The following is a 17,777-nucleotide window of genomic DNA, read 5'->3' on the forward strand; positions in this document are numbered from 1 at the left end:
TTACATTTAAAAGGTAGATACTATTTACTATTTATTTAATTAAATAATACTTGTTGCATTAATTTAGTTTGTCGTGCAAAGTTCAGAAAAATTTCTGCTTCGTAAGGATTATGTAATATAATTTACTATTTATGTATATCTACAAGATACATACATACAAAAAATATCTCACTGTTATAGTAAAATTCTTGGTATTACTAAGAGATAAAACATTTTGTAATCAATATAGATAAAAAATATTAAAAATAGCTTCATTTACGTAACCTATCAATCGGTCAATAGAATCATTAATATTTAATTAGCTAAGACTAACACGGACAAAAATAAAATTTGATAGACTTAATTTAGCTGCTAATCTTAATTAAAATTTAATTTTTATCACTCTTATGAACAAAAACACAATTAAAAAAAATTGCAATGCGTATTCATTGTCAGTAAACCTGGAAAAGATCACAAATTGTGGGAATACTTCACTCAACAAAATTAACGGTTTTATAACCGTTACATGTGTTATGTAAGAAACCAAATGTACTCTGTCATATTATAGAACTATTTAAAATCCACGTGTGGGTGTATCAGAGATCATCCAACGTTCATCATTTTTTCTTATAATTCACACCGGACACGATTTTCTCTTTCTCTCTAAATAAATTAGGAACGAAAATAGAAAATTTTTAGTACTGATAGTATAAACTAGCTGACCTTACTTCAGTTTCATACTTCAGTAACACAAATAAAGTAAGAGTGCATTAACCAGTGTGGTAACTCTTACATAACGATTAGTTCATGGTCATGACTTTTTGTCTTGTGATTATATTATACCTTCACATTACAAAATTATCTGAATTGCATTTTGAGTAGACTGCTGTATGACTGAAATGTAATTAAACGGATTGTTACATAAAGCAATGTACTATAAATAATATTTATTATGTCTACAAAGAGTACAAAGCAAAAAAAGAAAATAATAGCTTGCTGTGAGTTGAATAACTGTTTTGCTTGCTTAATAAGAAACAATTATTATTTGCCAAAGAGCTTTTTTTATTATTTTAAGATTAGCAATTATTTATTAAAAAATAATCAACATTATTTAAAGTAATATTTAATGTTTCTGGTAATAGGCAACCAACTATACATGGTTATGTAATTGCGAATAATTGTATAACTACAAATTGTACTAATTGTTAGGTTTACTGTTTTGTTGGTAAATGTGTAAACAAACACCACGGAATATGCTTTGTTTAAAACAATTTTGCATAAATAACGTTGGTAATTTTATTTTCAATGTTGGCAGCGTTGGTACTCGGTTGGTAATAATCGATATTTGTCAATTTGTCAAAAAAGCGTTCGAAGGTCCAGTGTAATGCCGGCTTTTTTCTAATCTTATAAAGGTAAGTAATTGTTGTTTTAACCAATTTTTCATGAAATGGGTCATCTAACTGTTAATTTTAATCGAACTTTAATGAAATTGCAGTAATTTAGAGACAAGACAATGGCCGACATAAAATCTTTCCTGCACCAATTCTGCCAGAAGAACAAGAAAGAGCAGCCACAGTTTGAAGTCCGCCCTACCGGTAAGCTCCCATCTTCACTAAAACAGCTTTTCTTACCGTTTTTGAAGGCCCCAAACACCGCCAGAGATTTCTCTGTGAGGTTCGAATTGACGGCTACAGCTACGTGGGGGCTGGCAATTCCACCAACAAGAAGGACGCCCAAAGTAACGCGGCCAGAGATTTTGTCAGTTTTCTTGTCAGGCAAGGTATTGTTAACTCCGCAGACGTGCCCGACTTTCAGGATGCCCCTGGCCCAGGTTTTCTTCCTTAATTCATGTTCCACCTTTCTAGCCATGTTCTTACAGCCCCAAGCAACACGCCACTCAATCAAGGGCCTGCTCCTACTGTGTTTCAACAAGGATTGGGGCCCTCGTCATTTGGTGAAGCCTACAGGCCTTTAGGACGCGATCAAGGCGATTGGCATTACATGAACAGGGCGCAAGAACAAAAAAGTCTGGAAGACGCCGAGGATTTGGACGTGAATGCCCAAATTCATGGAAATTGGACTGTGGAGAATGCAAAATCAAAGTTGCATCAATTTATGCAGAGTAATAAGATACATGCAGATTATAAGTACACGCAAGTGGGGCCAGATCATTCCAGGTTTGTTGGATTTTAGTGTGAAAAAAATTTTGTATGAGGGAATAAAATTGTGTAAACTGAGAGAGAAACAAACACTGTAGAAATAAGTAATAAAAAACAAAAAAAAAAAAAAAAATAGGAAAGCAGAAGTTCAATGCACAGAATATATTGTTTAGTTTATTGTTTATTCTAATCGTGTTCAAAAGTTTGTTCTTTCTCTCAACCGTTTTCAGTTGAGAAAGTTATTCAATCTTCAACTGGAAAAAATTGAAAAGTGTAGAGAAAGTATTTAATTTTCTCCACAACTATGGAGAAAATTAAATAATAATGATAGTAATAAAAATAATTACAAACAAAAGTATTATTTAAGATTAGAAAAATTATAGTATTAAATTAATGAGAAATGATGAATTACGAGTATTCGACTTATATCGTAAATTTCATCTTCGTGGAAAAGACCCATCTTTCTCAGTCATTGATTAATATACCATTCACCAAAATGGTATATTAATCTGGTCTTGGAAAATTTGACATTTCTGTCTGAATGATAATTACGAGTATTTGAACGGTGGAATGACTTCAAAATATTTAATGTAAAATAAATGAAAACAGTAAGTTATATTTAAAATTTTTCCTCATAAAATTTAGTTTTTTTTTACTTCAAATATGGGATTATAGTAGATAACAGAGTTACTTATTTTATTGTTATATATCTAAAAATGAGTGACTTTGTTTTCAATATTATTTCAAACGATTAAACTTATGAATCTTCTCTATTTTCTCTTAAATACTGGGTGTTTTATAAACAGACCAAAAACACAAATGCCAAATAAAATAAGATGCCACAATCATGAAAAAAATGTTATGAGAGTTTAAATTTTGCACTTTGACTATTTATTTCTGTTGCAAAAATAATTTTACATGTTCTTTTGCTACAGACTGTTAGAAGAGGAAACAAAAAAGCTGTATCCTGAGTTGTAACTATATTTAACGTTATTTGTAGCTTTTATTGACAAAGTTTTTGTACCTTTACTGAATACTTATGAAAAAACATATACAAGATCATCAGTATCATTAAATGGACGTAAAAAAATGTCAAATGTCAAAAAATAAATGTCAAAATTTTTTGACAGTTAGAATTTTTTGAACATTTTTTTCATGTTCCTGATATCTTACCTTACTTTAAAATTTTCTCTGGGGCGCGATTTCTGGCGCACCCTGTATACAACACAATATTATCTTCTTTAATAATAAGGGATTTTTAAGGTATTGGATATTTATAATCTTTTAAACATTTTTTTAATGTTCCTGGTATCTTATCTTACTTACTTTTTTTGGTCTATTTTCAAAACACCCTGTATGTATTTGTATGAGAGAGAATATAAAGATACGAAAGGCAAAGAGAAAGATAGAGAGAACCAGGTACAGTAGAAAAAAAAAATTGAGTACTGATAGAAAAGCAGAACCAAGTACAGTGGATAGAATTATTTTGTTTATTTTTTTATTCATTCACGATTTTCTTTCTGGTCTTGGAAATTCGACATTTCTGCTAGAAGGATATTGGAAATGATTTTTTTTTGTTACACAATGGAATGATTTCAAAATTTTATTTTTAATAAAAAATTAATAAAAACAGGCAGTTTATTGGTAAAATAAGTTTTTTTTTAAATTTTTTATGTGAAAAATGTGGTTAATACCAGAGTTACTTTTTTATTAATTGTCCTTTAATTAAAAAATGAGTAACTTTGCTGTCAATACTGCCTCAAAAGTTTTAGTTTTATTTATGAATCTTCTGTTTTATTTCTTGCAGAAGTTTCTTAAATAATTTTGCACTGGAGCTGCTTGTAACTTTACTGTGGAACAAGCCAAATATTTTACTGTTCTTGGTTCTGTTTTTTATCTAGGTACATCGAAACAAAATAAAAACTCTACGTTTTCTACTTGTAAGTATACTTGAAATCTCCCATTTTCCAAATCTAATCTCCTTTTTACTTAGGACTTTTGTGGCCGAAATGAGCTTCTATGTGAAACAACTCGGTCGAACAATAACCGGCCGCGATTCCGGCTCCAACAAACAAACTGCGAGCAAAAGTTGCGCCCTTTCTATCGTCCGCCAACTCTTCCATCTCGGTGTGATCGAAGCCTTTTCCGGAACGTTGAAAAAGGAGAAGAGTGGCAGCGAAATGAAACCTTTCGATGTACAAATCTCTCCCGATTTACAAAAACAAATCAAAGATTGCCTCAACACTTTGAATATCAGTCCGGTAGAAGTCAAATTGGAGGCCGCAAGTCAACCGGTGTCGCTTGTAAGCAACCACATTTTGGACGACTTTCAAGCGTCTAAACCGGTGGCGGCGGGGGTGGTGCCGTGGTCGCCCCCACAACAGAATTGGAACCCTTGGACTGGGTGCAATATCGACGAGGGGCCCTTAGCCAACGCCAATTTGGACCAGTTGAGCGAGCATTTCGCCGAGGAGTGCAAACAAAAGTTGAATCATGATGCAGATTTGAAAGCTAGCGTGGGAGAAAGGCAAGAGTTGCCGGTTTTTGCCATGAAGGCGAAGATTATGGAGGCGATTAATGATAATCCAGTTATTATAATTAAGGGGAATACCGGGTGCGGTAAGTGGGATTACAAAGAACGTTCTGTATATTACTTTTGTGTATTGTTGTAGGTAAGACTACGCAGGTGTGTCAGTATATACTCGAGGATTATATCATGTCGGGTCAGGGTGCGTGGTGTAATATTTGTATAACACAGCCTCGAAGAATTTCGGCCGTTTCCGTCTCCGAGCGTGTAGCCAATGAGCGTTGTGAACCGTTAGGACAGTCGGTGGGATATTCGGTTCGGTTCGAATCGGTTCTTCCTCGACCTTACGGCTCGATCATGTTCTGTACGGTTGGGGTGCTTTTGAAGAAATTGGAAAATGGGCTTAGAGGAGTTAGTCATGTGATCGTTGATGAGATACACGAAAGGGACGTCAACAGTGACTTCATTATGGTAATAACACTGATAATTTTTTACCAAATATTATTAGATGTAACGCCTATGGATGTACCAATATGAAGCGCGTCGGCATGGTAACCTAGTACTTAGAGGCGGCTACGGAGAACTAGAGTTCCTATATTAGAAGAGTTGGGACACTGAATGTCAGTTTTCTAATTTTTCTTTTATATACGTCGGCTGCGGTATAATAACAATAAAATGGGATACAAATCAGTGGCGTTTTGGTAAAATTTCACATAAAGTCAGATAAATTTGTCAAATAAAAATTGACCTCAGTCCTTGGTCATTCTGACCAATTCTGCTGTGTCCTATTGTGTTAATACATAAAGAAACTGTGAGCAGTTTTTTGTGCCATCTTGCCCCAACGCTCGAGACAGTGTAAGACGAGTGGAACCTTTTTAAAACTCGCCAAATGGAGAGTGGGTCCCAAAAGTAAGATTTATCAAAAACGAAGGTGAAGCTTTTAACAAGATCAAGGACTTATTATTCGGTTGTTTGGAGTATTTTATTTTATCGGGTCAGGTCTAATTTTGTAAGTTTCAGGTTTTAAAAGGTTTTCTGGAGACACTATCAAGTTTTTGTTACTCATGGTAAATGCTGCATGCAGCAATTGTTTTATTTTAGTGTGTACTTTTTGTTCACATAGTTTTTTCCTGTCTGGCCGCATCTCAATGTCGATTTATCTCCTACGTCCCTGACTAAATCTGACGTAAAATTATGTCAATTTGTCAATGGGACAAAATTTATAACTTTAAAATAATTTTCGAAATAAACTTGACATTAGTTGCTACGAAAAATTTTAATGAAAAAGGAGAGAACCTTATCCACATAATACAAAATTGGCTCGGTTTGAGGTTCAGTGTCCCAACTCTTCTAATATAGGAACTCTACGGAGAACTACACACTAGGAGACGAAACGAGATACAAAATTGCTTGATTTTCTGTACCCAAAAAAAGTAGTACGGCGGAGTAATAATGAGGTCGCTTAGATAGAGCGTTTTACCGTCTCAGTTTCAAATAGTTTTTAATTAATTTAAATTGAACCACTTCACTAATTGTTTGGAAAAAAATGTGAAACTGTTGAGATTTATATTCCTAATAAGCTGTCAAAAACAAACGACTAAATTTTTTACGAGAAATATGAGAAAAAAAATATTTAAAATTTAAAATCTGTGCTCCCCTTCATGTTTTTCAAAATGCTGCGAATACGGTTAAAGATACAAGAAAAATGTAAGAAAGAAAGTTGTAGAAAATAAAATTTTCTAGTAAAAAGCTCCCGACACCATACCTCTATCTTTAATGGTTTAGGCCTCAAAGACGTTAAAAACCGCTCAAGCTACGGATTCGTTGCATTTTTACTGGCGATTCAGTGTCCGAGGAACATTTTAAAGCAATTTAAACCTAAACCGTTTAAAATAGACATACGGTGTCGCGGACTTTTTTGTAGCAAATTTTATTCTTTACAATTTTGTTTCTTACACTTTTTTGTATCTTTAACCATATTCACAGCGTTCTTAATAATATTGCGCAAACTGATAATTGTTTATAATTTATTTTTAATACAGTTTTCGATATTTTTAAGAACGCTGCGAATACGGTTGAAGATACAAAAAAAGTGTAGGGAACAAAGTTGTAGAGAATTAAATTTTCTATAAAAAGTCCACGAGACTATTTCTCTATCTTCAACCGTTTAGGTTTAAATTAATTTTCTGTCTTTTGACCACCGGTAAAAATGATCCGATTTCGTCGCTTGAGCGTCTTTGAACGCCTTTAGGACCTAAACCATTGAAGATAGAGGCATCATCTCGTGGACTTTTTTCTTGGAAATTATTTCAGCATTTTCAAAAATATGAGACGAGGCACAAATTGCTAACTGTTTGAATTTTTTTTTAAATATAGTTTTCAATAAAATTTTTGCATTGCCTTTATCTCTTATTATTAAGAATAGAATGCTCTATCTGTCTATATTTTTTTATTTGCGTTTTGCTCACCGTTATGTAAATACAGCTACTTTTTATTTCATTGCTCTTAAAACTTAAACGGGAAAGGAACAACTGCGCTATCTGGCCTCGCTAATGGAACTATCGAGAACGGGGACGTTTTGTTATACATCGTGTCGTATCCTAGTCTTTAGGTATCCGTAGAAGCGGCACATTTAATCATTTGAAATAATTCCAGGTGGTTTTAAGAGACATGATCCACACTTATCCGGATTTGCGCGTAATCCTGATGTCGGCAACCATCGACACGAGTTTATTTTCAAAATATTTCAACAATTGTCCGGTGGTGGAGATTACTGGGCGGACTTATCCGGTCCAGCAGTATTTCCTGGAGGATTGCATTGAACTCACTGGATTCGTGCCTCCCACTGAAACCCGGAAACGTAAAGCCGGAGGTGGCGATGACGACGAAAGTGCGATTGGTGATGATGGCGACGAAAACATGAACAAAATAATCGATCCGAAATTTAGTAATCAAACTAAAAACGCGATGGCTCGAATGAGCGAACGGGAAGTTAGTTTTGAACTGATGGAAGCCCTGCTAAAGTACATTAAGTCACAGGAAATTCCCGGAGCAGTTTTAGTTTTTCTTCCGGGTTGGAATTTGATATTTGCGATGATGCGTCACTTGCAACAACATCCGCTGTTTGGCGGGGCTGCGTACAAAGTTCTGCCTCTGCATTCGCAGATTCCGCGAGAGGATCAAAGGAGGGTGTTTGAGCCGGTGCCTTCGCATGTCACTAAGGTTATCCTAGCGACGAATATCGCTGAGACTTCGATCACGATCAATGATGTGGTCTTTGTGATTGATAGTTGCAAGGCGAAGATCAAATTGTTCACATCGCATAATAACATGACGAGTTATGCGACCGTTTGGGCCTCCAAGACGAATTTGGAGCAGAGGAAGGGGCGCGCGGGGAGAGTGAGACCTGGTTTTTGCTTCCATCTGTGCTCGAAGGCGCGATTCGACAAATTAGACGAACATATGACACCGGAAATGTTCCGGACGCCATTACACGAGTTGGCTTTGAGTATAAAATTGTTGAAATTGGGGTCTATTGGGCATTTCCTTAGCAAAGCTATTGAACCACCTCCACTTGATGCTGTGATCGAAGCTGAAGTATGCAATTATTCACACATTTTTAATTGTTTTTAAAATTAATTTTTTAAGGTTTTATTGCGAGAAATGAAATGTTTGGACACCAATGATGAGCTTACTCCTCTCGGCCGCATCATTGCCAAACTTCCGATCGAACCACGATTGGGAAAAATGATGGTTTTGGGTTGCATTTTCATGTGTGGGGGCCCTTTGGCAACAATGGCCGCCAATTCGTCAACATTCCCCGAAATTTTCACCCTCGACATGGGCCAGAGACGTCTGAGTCACCACCAAAAGGCCCTGGCCGGCGACAGGTGCTCCGACCACGTTGCCATGTTGACGGCTTTCGAGGTAAATACTTGGCTTAGCTTTGCTCGATGGGACGCTACTGGATAATGTCAACCAATGAGAAACGTGTTGCCATAGAAACATATCCGTATCCTTGGTAACTAAAGTTTTATGCCAGAGGCGTACCCACTTCTTAAAAAAATATAACTTTGTAAAATAGAAATTAAAACAAGTTTGGTTTTAGTTGTGGGACCAAGCTCGCGCTGGGGGCGAAGAAGCCGAACAAAGATTCTGCGAGTACAAAGGCATAAGTATGGCGACTATGCGTGTCACGTGGGAGGCTAAACACCAATTGCAACAAATCCTCAATTCTGTGGGTTTCCCAGAAGAGACTTTGGCCCCGATTCCCATGGAGACGATCGGACCTGATCCGAAATTGGACGTTGTGATGGCATTGATGTGTTACGGTCTTTATCCCAACGTTTGTTATCACAAAGAGAAACGAAAAGTTTTGACAACTGAGAGCAAAGCAGCTTTGATACATAAAACTTCAGTCAATTGTAGTAACTTTGAACAGACATTCCCGTACCCATTCTTCGTTTTTGGGGAGAAAATACGAACGAGGGCTGTGTCGTGCAAACAAATGAGTATGGTGACGCCGATTCATTTGTTATTGTTTGGGTCCCGAAAGATTGATTGGGTAAAAAAAATGATTTTTTTTGTGGTTTTATTTATTTTTGAATTAGGTTGATGGTGTTGTACGACTCGACAATTGGATAAATCTAAATATGGATCCACAAGTGGCGGCCCATATCGTCGCTTTGAGGCCCGCTCTGGAAAGTTTGGTTGTCCGAGCGTCACAAGAGCCGGAACAAATTCTCGAAATGTCTCCAGGAGACCTCAAAGTAAATTTTCATAATTTTTGTCACAATTTTTTGACTCTTGTATTGCAGTTCGTGGCCACTATTAAAGAATTGTGCAAATTGCATGCTGGGAGTTACCAAATCGAGAGGGCTAAACCTCAACTGCAACAATCGAGACGTCCTCCACGAGGGCATTCTTTAGGTTTTCAAGGACCTCCACCTAAATTTTTCAGAGGGGGGTCTAGAGGAGGCTTCGGCGATAATAGAGGAGGCTTCCGTGGGGGTTTTGATGGGAGTCCAGGCCGTGGGTTTGGGCCGAATCGAGGGTTTGGCGGAAGAGGGGGCTTTAGAGGTAGAGGCGGATTTCCAGGCCGTGGTTTTAGAGGCGGGTTCAATAATGGATACAATAATTACTAAGTGTATTGTTAGGAATAAGTGTCTAGAATTATTTATGTATTTTGAAAATAAATTATAAATCAAAAATTATTGTTATTTAATCTTATTATTGCTGTGAGTCGTCTGTGAAAAAGTTAAAAGTTTTGATAGTTCGAACGTGACATAATTTGTTGTTTTATTTGGTTTCAATTTTTATTGAATGAAGTAAATGATTAATTAATTAAGTAATGATTAATTGTAATGTGTTCAGTTTTAGGAGAGTGAATTTATTTTTGCCGGCGATTACGTCTAAGGTCGTGTTATAATTTTGTAATTTTATCTATTTACAAAAAAGTGATCCACGATCTGTTGGCAATCCTGACTCTAATTTTTAAAGGTTACCATTAGAGTACACTTTTGATTAACGACAATTCAACAATCTTGAGGGGTTGTACCTCAACCAACGGACACAGTTTTTCTGGATCACTTCGTATAATGGTTTTTGAAATATTGTAACAATGAGTTGTAGATTTTTTTCTAATCAATTTACAGGGTGATTTAAAATAAAACGGCAGGCGCTGTAGAATTTTTATTTATGGTCCGATTTCAAAAGTTAAAAAAATAATTAAATGGCTTTTAATACAGTATGATTTTAGAATTTTTCTAAATGTTATAGTACTATGGCGAGCATTTTGGTAGGTAATGTCATTTTGAAACTTCATTTTTTGGTCAAAAAAAAGTAAATTCCCTGTGTAATTTTGACAAAAGGACAAAAGGGTATATTGGGGAATGACACTGACTACTAAAATTTCATGCTGGCCATGTACACTTTGGGTTGTATTTAACTTTCCAATTTTAAATTGGAATCTCTATTTTTTTCTCCATAATTTGGAAGTTAAGTATTTAGTTTTCTTGGTTTTACTAAAAATTATTGTTTAAAAAATTTAGCAAAGTTGAAAAAAAATAAATGAAAGTTAACAAAATCTAGTTGCATGGTGTTAAATAAGACAATAATGTCTTGACATTATTCTACAAGAAGCAGCAAATGAAAGAATATATTGCCAATATTTTTCAAATTTTTAATAAGAAATGACAATAATAATTGCATACAACAAATCAGAAAAACATCTAATTTAGTGTTATTAATTTATTTTATTGTTATTTATTTATTTTGTTTACTTTTAATAAGATTAATGTTAACGTCAATTGTTTTATTGACACCATGCAGCTAGATTTTTTGAAGTTTTTTTTTTTCAACTTTAAACGAAGCCTGAAATATACTATGACATTTAGAAAAATTCTAAATTTGTCACCTTATGGCTTTATATCATATTATAAGCCTTTTAATTTATTTTTTTAATTTTTGAAATCGGGTCATAAATAAAAAATTCTATAGCACTGCCGTTTTATAAAAAATCATCCTGTATACTATAAGCTACAAGTAATTTCCTTATCAATGAAGATTATCACAACTCAAGCGAAAAGATCTGTTGTCAGTGCAAAAGTGGCTCAATAAAATGGCAAACGTTGCGCTTGAAACTGAGATAAAATCGTGGCTGACACCAGTCTTTCTAAAAGAAAATGTAACTGTTTTTTTCGTGAAAATTCTGGCAAATCTGGAAATAGGCAACGGTTACATGGGCGACATTGTTTTCGTGGAAGTGAACACATCTGGGAAGCAATTCAATCTAGTCCTCAAATGTAGCAACCGCTCAAAAGACCTTCGTGAAGATTCTCCGGTGAAAAGTTATTTTTTGAATGAGATTTTCATGTATGAAAAGCTTCAGCCGACTTTTCTCCAATTCCAAAAAGACCACAACTGTGAAAAACTTTTCGTTGCGTATCCAAAATGTTACGGTTCGTTTATCGGTGATGATATAGAAGTGATAATTTTGGAAAATTTGGAGAAAAATGGGTATGAATTGTGGCCGAAAAAGGAGCCTTTGTCGAGGAAATTGATCGATTTGGTGGTCACAGAGTATGGGAAATATCACGCAATTTCCGTAGCCATGAGGGAAAAACCGCCGGAAAAATTTCAGGAATTAGCTGAAACTACTATTGATGTTTGTAAAGAGTTTTATAAAGTGGAAACGTTTTAAGAAATATACTCTGCAACCATTGAAGATTCGTATCATTTGCTCAAAGGAGAAATTGACGAGAAAATTCTCGAAAAGTAGAGGAATTTCCAAAATGATGTTTTACTTATTTTGAAGAATTTAGAATAAGGTTTTGAAGGATTGAAAGTGATTTTACATGGAGATTGTTGGAGTAATAATTGCATGTACTTGTTTGAAGTAAGTTTTGTTGATTAATTAATTAATTTTAATTATGTTTATTTGAAGGATGGTGATCACGATCGGCCGTTGAAAGTTGCAATCATCGATTGGCAAACCGCAAGATACACATCACCAATCTTGGATTTATCTTATTTCCTATTTTCTTGTGTTTCAGAGACGGATTTTAAAAATTTGGAGGATATTTTAACCACTTACTTTGTTTCTTTTACAAGACATTTGAAGAGTTTAGGGATTAGAGAACCAGAGTTGTTATATCCAAAAAATGAATTTCTCAAAGATTGGAAAAGATTTTGCAAATATGGAGTTTTGCTGAGCACACGATTGATGAAAATTATTTCGACTGATAAGGACGAAGTTGTCGATAATTGGGAAAACGCCGACAAAGAGAAAAGCATCACAGAATCTTATTTCCTAAATGAAATCAGAAATGAAGATAATTTTAAGAAGCGTATGAGACCGATTATAGAACACGTTGTTAAAAATAATTTGATTTAGTTGTCCATATTGCAGAAATGAGATTAGAGATGACAATTTTAAAAATCGGATGAAAAAAATAATAGGATTCGTTCTCAAACATGATTTAAATTAATTGAAAAAATAAAAAAAAGTAATTATTTTTTAATAATAAATTGTGTTCATGGGCTGGAAGGTATCTAATTTGTTTCTTGTATCCCTCCACATTCCCAATCTCTTCTTCAAAATAATGTGCTCTTCCCCAAATCCACGATATTTTTTTCTTAACACATAACGAAGTTCTTGTAGCCCTATGTGCCAATTTGTTACAATTTTTCCAATCGTTTGGAAATTGTTCACGTGGATATACAAATTTTTGAGAATCAAACTAAACTTTTTCAAGTAATTTGAAAATTTTTAATCTTCCTCTGAAATACAACTAAAGAGGAAAAAACAAGATAAATTATTGGTGTTTTATATGATGCTATCTGCCAATCGATGATTATCCCAACTTTTGACGGAACATTGCTACTATTATCCTGAAAAACATTCATGTAAACCAAAAAGTAAAAAATGAGAAAATACGTACCTGCGTTATACAGGTGTTTCAGAACTTGCGTCCCAGAGAAAAATGCGATGTAAGGGACATAATTTTTTTAACATTTTTTCTACGTCCCTGGTATTTTATCTTACTCGAAATTTTTCTCTCCGGCGCGAGATCTGAAACATCTTGTATACAGAGTGATTTTAGGGTACATAGGTAATATTTACTAGAGTTCTTTGGATTAATCCCTTTTTAAGATACCTACCTGTTACAACTTTCCAATTTTAGTTCCAATTTAGTCCCTTAGTAGGTAGTAGTGTTCGTGTCGTTTGTGTTCTTTCCGCTTTTTTCTTTTTGTTATAAAATCAGTTCTTTTCAGAACTCGGTTTTCCTCTGTATTGTGCAAAGTAAGTTCACACTTTTTTGTAACTATTTTCAATATGAAATAAATTATTTTAACGTTATTATACAGTGCGATCAAAAAGTCTTTCTATCAAGTACGCGTCCTAGTTGAGGACGTATGTTGCATGGCAGTTCGTATGTTATCTAGATTGTCAAAAAATTATTTTATAAAAATTAAAACATTGAGCTAATTAAATTGAATTATTCTATGAAACGTCTCAAAACAAAATAAAATAAGATTTTGTTGGTGTTTATTCATAAAAATCGTTCACCACGGTTTCCTGTCATAATTTACATAAAAAATATTTTGACATTTCTCATGTGTCATTGTGACATTTTATCTTCCACAGACATACGTTTTAAATTTCTACGCTTGCTTGATAGACAGACTTTTTGATCGTACTGTAGATAATACTTTTGTATTAATGCATTTTGCATGCAATACAGAATACATCAAACATTGGAGTTAAAGGCAAGGTCCTTCAAACTCAAATACGGGAATTAATTGCCAATGTTATGAAAGATATAATCTTCTATATAACTTATTTACTTTATTTAATTCAGAATTTTTACAAACAAAAGTAAAAATTCCCTTACATCAACCGTGAACGACTATACGCCACTGGTTCCAAGCTAAGCTTATGGTTCTTGTATTACGAATGTTTACGGTTTTTGAGATACACTGGGTTTTATTCGTCAAATAAATTAAAATTTGATTTCATGGAATATCTAATCTATAAAAGACATAAAAATACAGAAAATAAATTATAAGCTCTGTTTAAATTTGCCGCTTTTCACAAGAAGTTCTTTAAATGGCGCTTTTTGAAGGTAAACAATAAAGTCCCTAAATTTAATAAATCTAGGGACTTTAGTAAACAAAGACAATCTCTGTTCTGTGCTTCTATCCCACTCTTGCTCGTTTACTTTCGACGTCCCATAAAAGTGTTTAAAAGATGATTTTGTAAGCAAAAATCGGTAAATAAGTCCTTGAAAAATACTGAAAAATGGTTATTTCAGTAGTTAGTGGAAAATGGAGGTTGCGGACGAAACCAGGGAGGTCCCCATAACCGTCCTTAGGCCCAAAACAAAGGCTCTAATATGCGACCTATTGAACCCCCAGATGTTTATCCCAGCCCCCAATGGAGTGCTCCGGTGAGTAGCCTTTTAGTCTAGTAACAGTGTGTTGATAAAAGTTTACTTAGATATTGGAGAGGTTTGGCAGGGCTGTGCCAGATTAGTTCAAATTATGAAGCAACCCTTGTCAATGATCCAAATCCAACAAATAAAGTATTAAATCTGTGGTATGAAAAAGACCCCCAACATAGTACTATACAACAATTGTTGTTATTTTTAGAAGAGATGGACCGGTTTGATGTTGAGGATGATATCTTGAGCTTGATTGGTAAAATTTTCGTCTTTATTAATTTATGTGAGTTTCCAAGTTGTTTTGTAGATGAAGATATCAATATTTATAGAACGAATCCCCAAGGATACGAATTGAAGCCTCTCTATTCTGAAGCTGATAAATATATAATCACAACAGATGACGTGATAAGGATTAATGAAGGGCGAGAATTGGAGATATACGATGCGTTTTTATTGTATGACCATGATGACATTGAATTTGCCATAGAATTGTTGGATAGAATGGAAAAAGAATATAAAATGAAATTCTGCGTCAAAGACCGCGATTTGGTGGGTGGTGGCTTAGAAATGGACAAAATGATTAAACTGATAACAGAACGTTGTAACCGTTTAGTTGTCATCCTTTCAGATTCATTTTTTAAAAGCTCAGCCAATGGCTATTATTTAAGTTTTGCCCACGCCTATGGAATTGGTAAAATTCAAGCCAGTGAAATATTTTTAATCATTTTTTTTTTTCACACAGAGAGTCAACGGAAAATAATCCCGTGCATTTACAAAGATCTCACAACAAATCCTCCACATATGAAATGCCTCTTCACTTTGGACTTTCGCCGAGCGACTATTTTCAACGTATGGGACAGATTACGCGACTCTATTAAAGTACCCTGTACAGAAAAATTTAAAGTTAATAGGTATCACATACAAGGTTTTTTCTCCCTTTTTTTAACAATAAATTTAGGTCCCAATCAGACAATGGTCAAGTCTTGAGATCCGCCTTTCACCAGAGAGAGCCAATTGGGCTAAGACCTTTACATCACAGCGTGAGATTTAGTAGTAGTGTAGGTGATTTGAAAAATTCAGAGGCTATTAGTGAACCAGCGCTTAATCCCAGTACGAGTGCAGATAATCTGGAGTCGTGTCCAGAGCACAAAAAAGAAAAAAAAAATAATTTGTTGAAGAAAATTAAAGGACATTTTAAGAGAGATAAAGATTGTTCCAAGGCGGAAAAAGAAAGTAAAGGCTTGAAAAAACATTTGAAGAGGGCCACAGCCGTTGCGAACTGATGCATTTTATTTTATTTAACAAAATATGTAAATATTTTGTAAGTGCAATTATTTTTAATATATATTATTCAGTAAAGGCTGAGTTTTTTTGAGGTTGGTTAAGTTTCTGAGAATTTTTTCCTTGCAAGACTTTGTTAAGGTGTGTTATGATGTAAATGTTTGCAATAAAAATGAAAACATGTAATGATTTCCATTTTTTGTGTATTTGAACATGTTTTTGATTGTGTAAATGGGCATTTCTCTGTAAACTGGACAACTCGTCTCAAGCCGATATAATATAAAAAGTATAGGTTATTATTTATTTCGTAGTTAACTTCAAAAGATAATTATCTAATATATCTATGCTCAGCGTGCAGTATCCCTTTAAATTAATTTTATTATATCAAAAACGTTTTTATAATGATCAAAAAACAGTCCCCTGTCTTGTCACCTATACAATACAGTTGGTTCAAGTTAAATTAATTAAAACAATAACTTCAAGAACCAATCAAATTATTTGATTAATTGAACAATATTACATGATTGTTAATGGGACTTGCTTATTTTTTATTAATATTTGTTTATAAATTTAAAATATTAAATTAAAGTTTGTCTCAGCTCTGACAGCTGACAGTCCTCTGGTAAGAATTATTTTCATTTCTTTTAAGCTATTTTATTTACATGTTAGAAAATTTATCTTGTTATAATAGATAAATATTAGTTATGTACAGCAAATTAACATAACTTAATTATATTTTGAGCTACCTTCTAATGAAATCAATTTAAACAGTCCCCTGGCAAACAGTCTCCTGCACCATAACGGGACAGGGGACTGTTTACGATTGCAGGGGACTGTTTCTATATATGTTTGTTATTGTTTTAGATATTGTTTGACCATGGCACTAAGAAAAAAAAAACTCTCTAAAGAAGAGATTTTACAAAAAAAAAGAGAAAATGAGCTAAAGAGAAATGAACGCAACAAAAACGATCCGCAAAAAAGGGAAACACTTAGGGAGAAAGAACGTCTTAAATATCTTAAAAAAAAAGAAAAGGGCACTAGGAAGCTTGTTACTCCACGAGAACACCGAGAAGCAAAAAAGAAGAGGAGAGAGTACTGCAAAAAGTACCGCAATGAGAAAAAAGTATTAAGAAATGTAACAAACTCGCAATTATCAATTCAACTAGCAATACCTGAAGTTGTTAAATCAATTCGAAAAAAAAAATAATAGAGAAAAGATGTTGAGATATAAAATTAAAAAGAAAAAAGATGAAGAAATTAAAGACCTGAAGAAAAAAGTATTGAAATACAAGAAACGCATGTCGAGATTAAAGAATAATGAAAATGCTAAGCCTAAAGAAACTCATATATTGAAAACAAGGTTACAGAAAATGGCAGATACTCCAGAATCTAGGAAAGATCTAGTTAAAAAGGCACTATTTGGTGAGGTATTAAAGAATCAATTAAAAAAGAATTTTTCCGAGATGAAAACAATAAAAGAAAAAAAGACTTTTAACCAAAGTAATAACGGCAAAGCATGTTGATAAGTATAAGTTATGGCGAATGAATGACACAGGGGTGATAATTTATAAGAAAGTGAAAAATGCAAAAAAAATCTCGTGGACTGGTTAGAAAAAACAAAGTTTCAAATGAATGTGCTAGAGCTGTTGTGGATTTTTATGAGGATGATTCTAACAGTAGACTAGGTGCAGGAAAGAAAGAATTTATTACTAGAAAACAAGTACGGAAACAAAAACGATACAGATGAAGAAGACGACGAAATTCGTGTCACATTTCTAAAGCTCTCCGATAATAAAGGTCAAACATTTAGATTCGATCAAGAGGATGTAGCAGATATAACAATGGTTCAAGTGATAAAAAAACTCCCTAATCCAAATATACTTTTAA

At 34.0% G+C, this 17,777-nt stretch overlaps 2 protein-coding genes and 1 pseudogene across 5 annotated transcripts; all 3 read left to right on the forward strand.

Moving 5' to 3' along the window:
- The first annotated feature begins 1,209 nt into the window (after positions 1-1,209).
- Positions 1,210-9,875, forward strand: LOC123014558 (dosage compensation regulator). 3 transcript variants are annotated; one of them, XM_044413732.1, is made up of 11 exons: positions 1,210-1,391; positions 1,475-1,574; positions 1,622-1,810; positions 1,859-2,156; positions 4,132-4,757; positions 4,811-5,136; positions 7,321-8,262; positions 8,314-8,592; positions 8,774-9,229; positions 9,276-9,434; positions 9,483-9,875. In XM_044413732.1, the coding sequence occupies exons 2-11, from the start codon at positions 1,493-1,495 to the stop codon at positions 9,807-9,809; spliced, it is 3,684 nt and encodes a 1,227-aa protein (XP_044269667.1). In that variant the 5' UTR covers positions 1,210-1,391; positions 1,475-1,492; the 3' UTR covers positions 9,810-9,875. The 3 variants fall into 3 exon arrangements, with proteins under 3 accessions (XP_044269667.1, XP_044269669.1, XP_044269668.1); XM_044413734.1 differs by lacking the exons at positions 1,210-1,391; positions 1,475-1,574; positions 1,622-1,810 and adding an exon at positions 4,040-4,078 and having other exon boundaries at positions 2,054-2,156; XM_044413733.1 differs by lacking the exons at positions 1,210-1,391; positions 1,475-1,574; positions 1,622-1,810; positions 1,859-2,156 and adding an exon at positions 3,257-4,078.
- A 1,409-nt stretch (positions 9,876-11,284) lies between these two features.
- LOC123014759 lies at positions 11,285-12,586 on the forward strand (annotated as a pseudogene).
- A 1,743-nt stretch (positions 12,587-14,329) lies between these two features.
- LOC123014525 (myeloid differentiation primary response protein MyD88) lies at positions 14,330-15,968 on the forward strand. Of its 2 annotated transcripts, none has more exons than XM_044413685.1 (6): positions 14,330-14,424; positions 14,484-14,615; positions 14,666-14,865; positions 14,917-15,300; positions 15,352-15,520; positions 15,568-15,968. In XM_044413685.1, exons 2-6 carry the CDS (start codon positions 14,494-14,496, stop codon positions 15,890-15,892), a joined length of 1,200 nt encoding a protein of 399 aa, XP_044269620.1. In that variant the 5' UTR covers positions 14,330-14,424; positions 14,484-14,493; the 3' UTR covers positions 15,893-15,968. The 2 variants fall into 2 exon arrangements, with proteins under 2 accessions (XP_044269620.1, XP_044269619.1); XM_044413684.1 differs by having other exon boundaries at positions 14,338-14,424; positions 14,481-14,615.
- The last annotated feature ends 1,809 nt before the right edge of the window (positions 15,969-17,777 follow it).

Source organism: Tribolium madens, unplaced genomic scaffold, assembly GCF_015345945.1.
Source record: "Tribolium madens isolate multiple individuals breed KSU strain unplaced genomic scaffold, Tmad_KSU_1.1 Scaffold_97;HRSCAF=244;Tcas5.2_LG3a, whole genome shotgun sequence".
In the NCBI taxonomy this organism is placed as follows: Eukaryota; Metazoa; Arthropoda; class Insecta; order Coleoptera; family Tenebrionidae; genus Tribolium; species Tribolium madens.

Coding starts and splice junctions, on each gene's coding strand:
- LOC123014525 (XM_044413685.1), top strand. CDS start 14,494: ATGGAGGTTGCGGACGAAACCAGGGAGGTCCCCATAACCGTCCTTAGG. Junction 14,866..14,916: donor TGATATCTTGAGCTTGATTG/GTAAAATTTTCG, acceptor GTTGTTTTGTAG/ATGAAGATATCAATATTTAT. Junction 15,521..15,567: donor GAAAAATTTAAAGTTAATAG/GTATCACATACA, acceptor CAATAAATTTAG/GTCCCAATCAGACAATGGTC.
- LOC123014558 (XM_044413732.1), top strand. CDS start 1,493: ATGGCCGACATAAAATCTTTCCTGCACCAATTCTGCCAGAAGAACAAG. Junction 8,263..8,313: donor ATGCTGTGATCGAAGCTGAA/GTATGCAATTAT, acceptor TAATTTTTTAAG/GTTTTATTGCGAGAAATGAA. Junction 8,593..8,773: donor CCATGTTGACGGCTTTCGAG/GTAAATACTTGG, acceptor GTTTGGTTTTAG/TTGTGGGACCAAGCTCGCGC.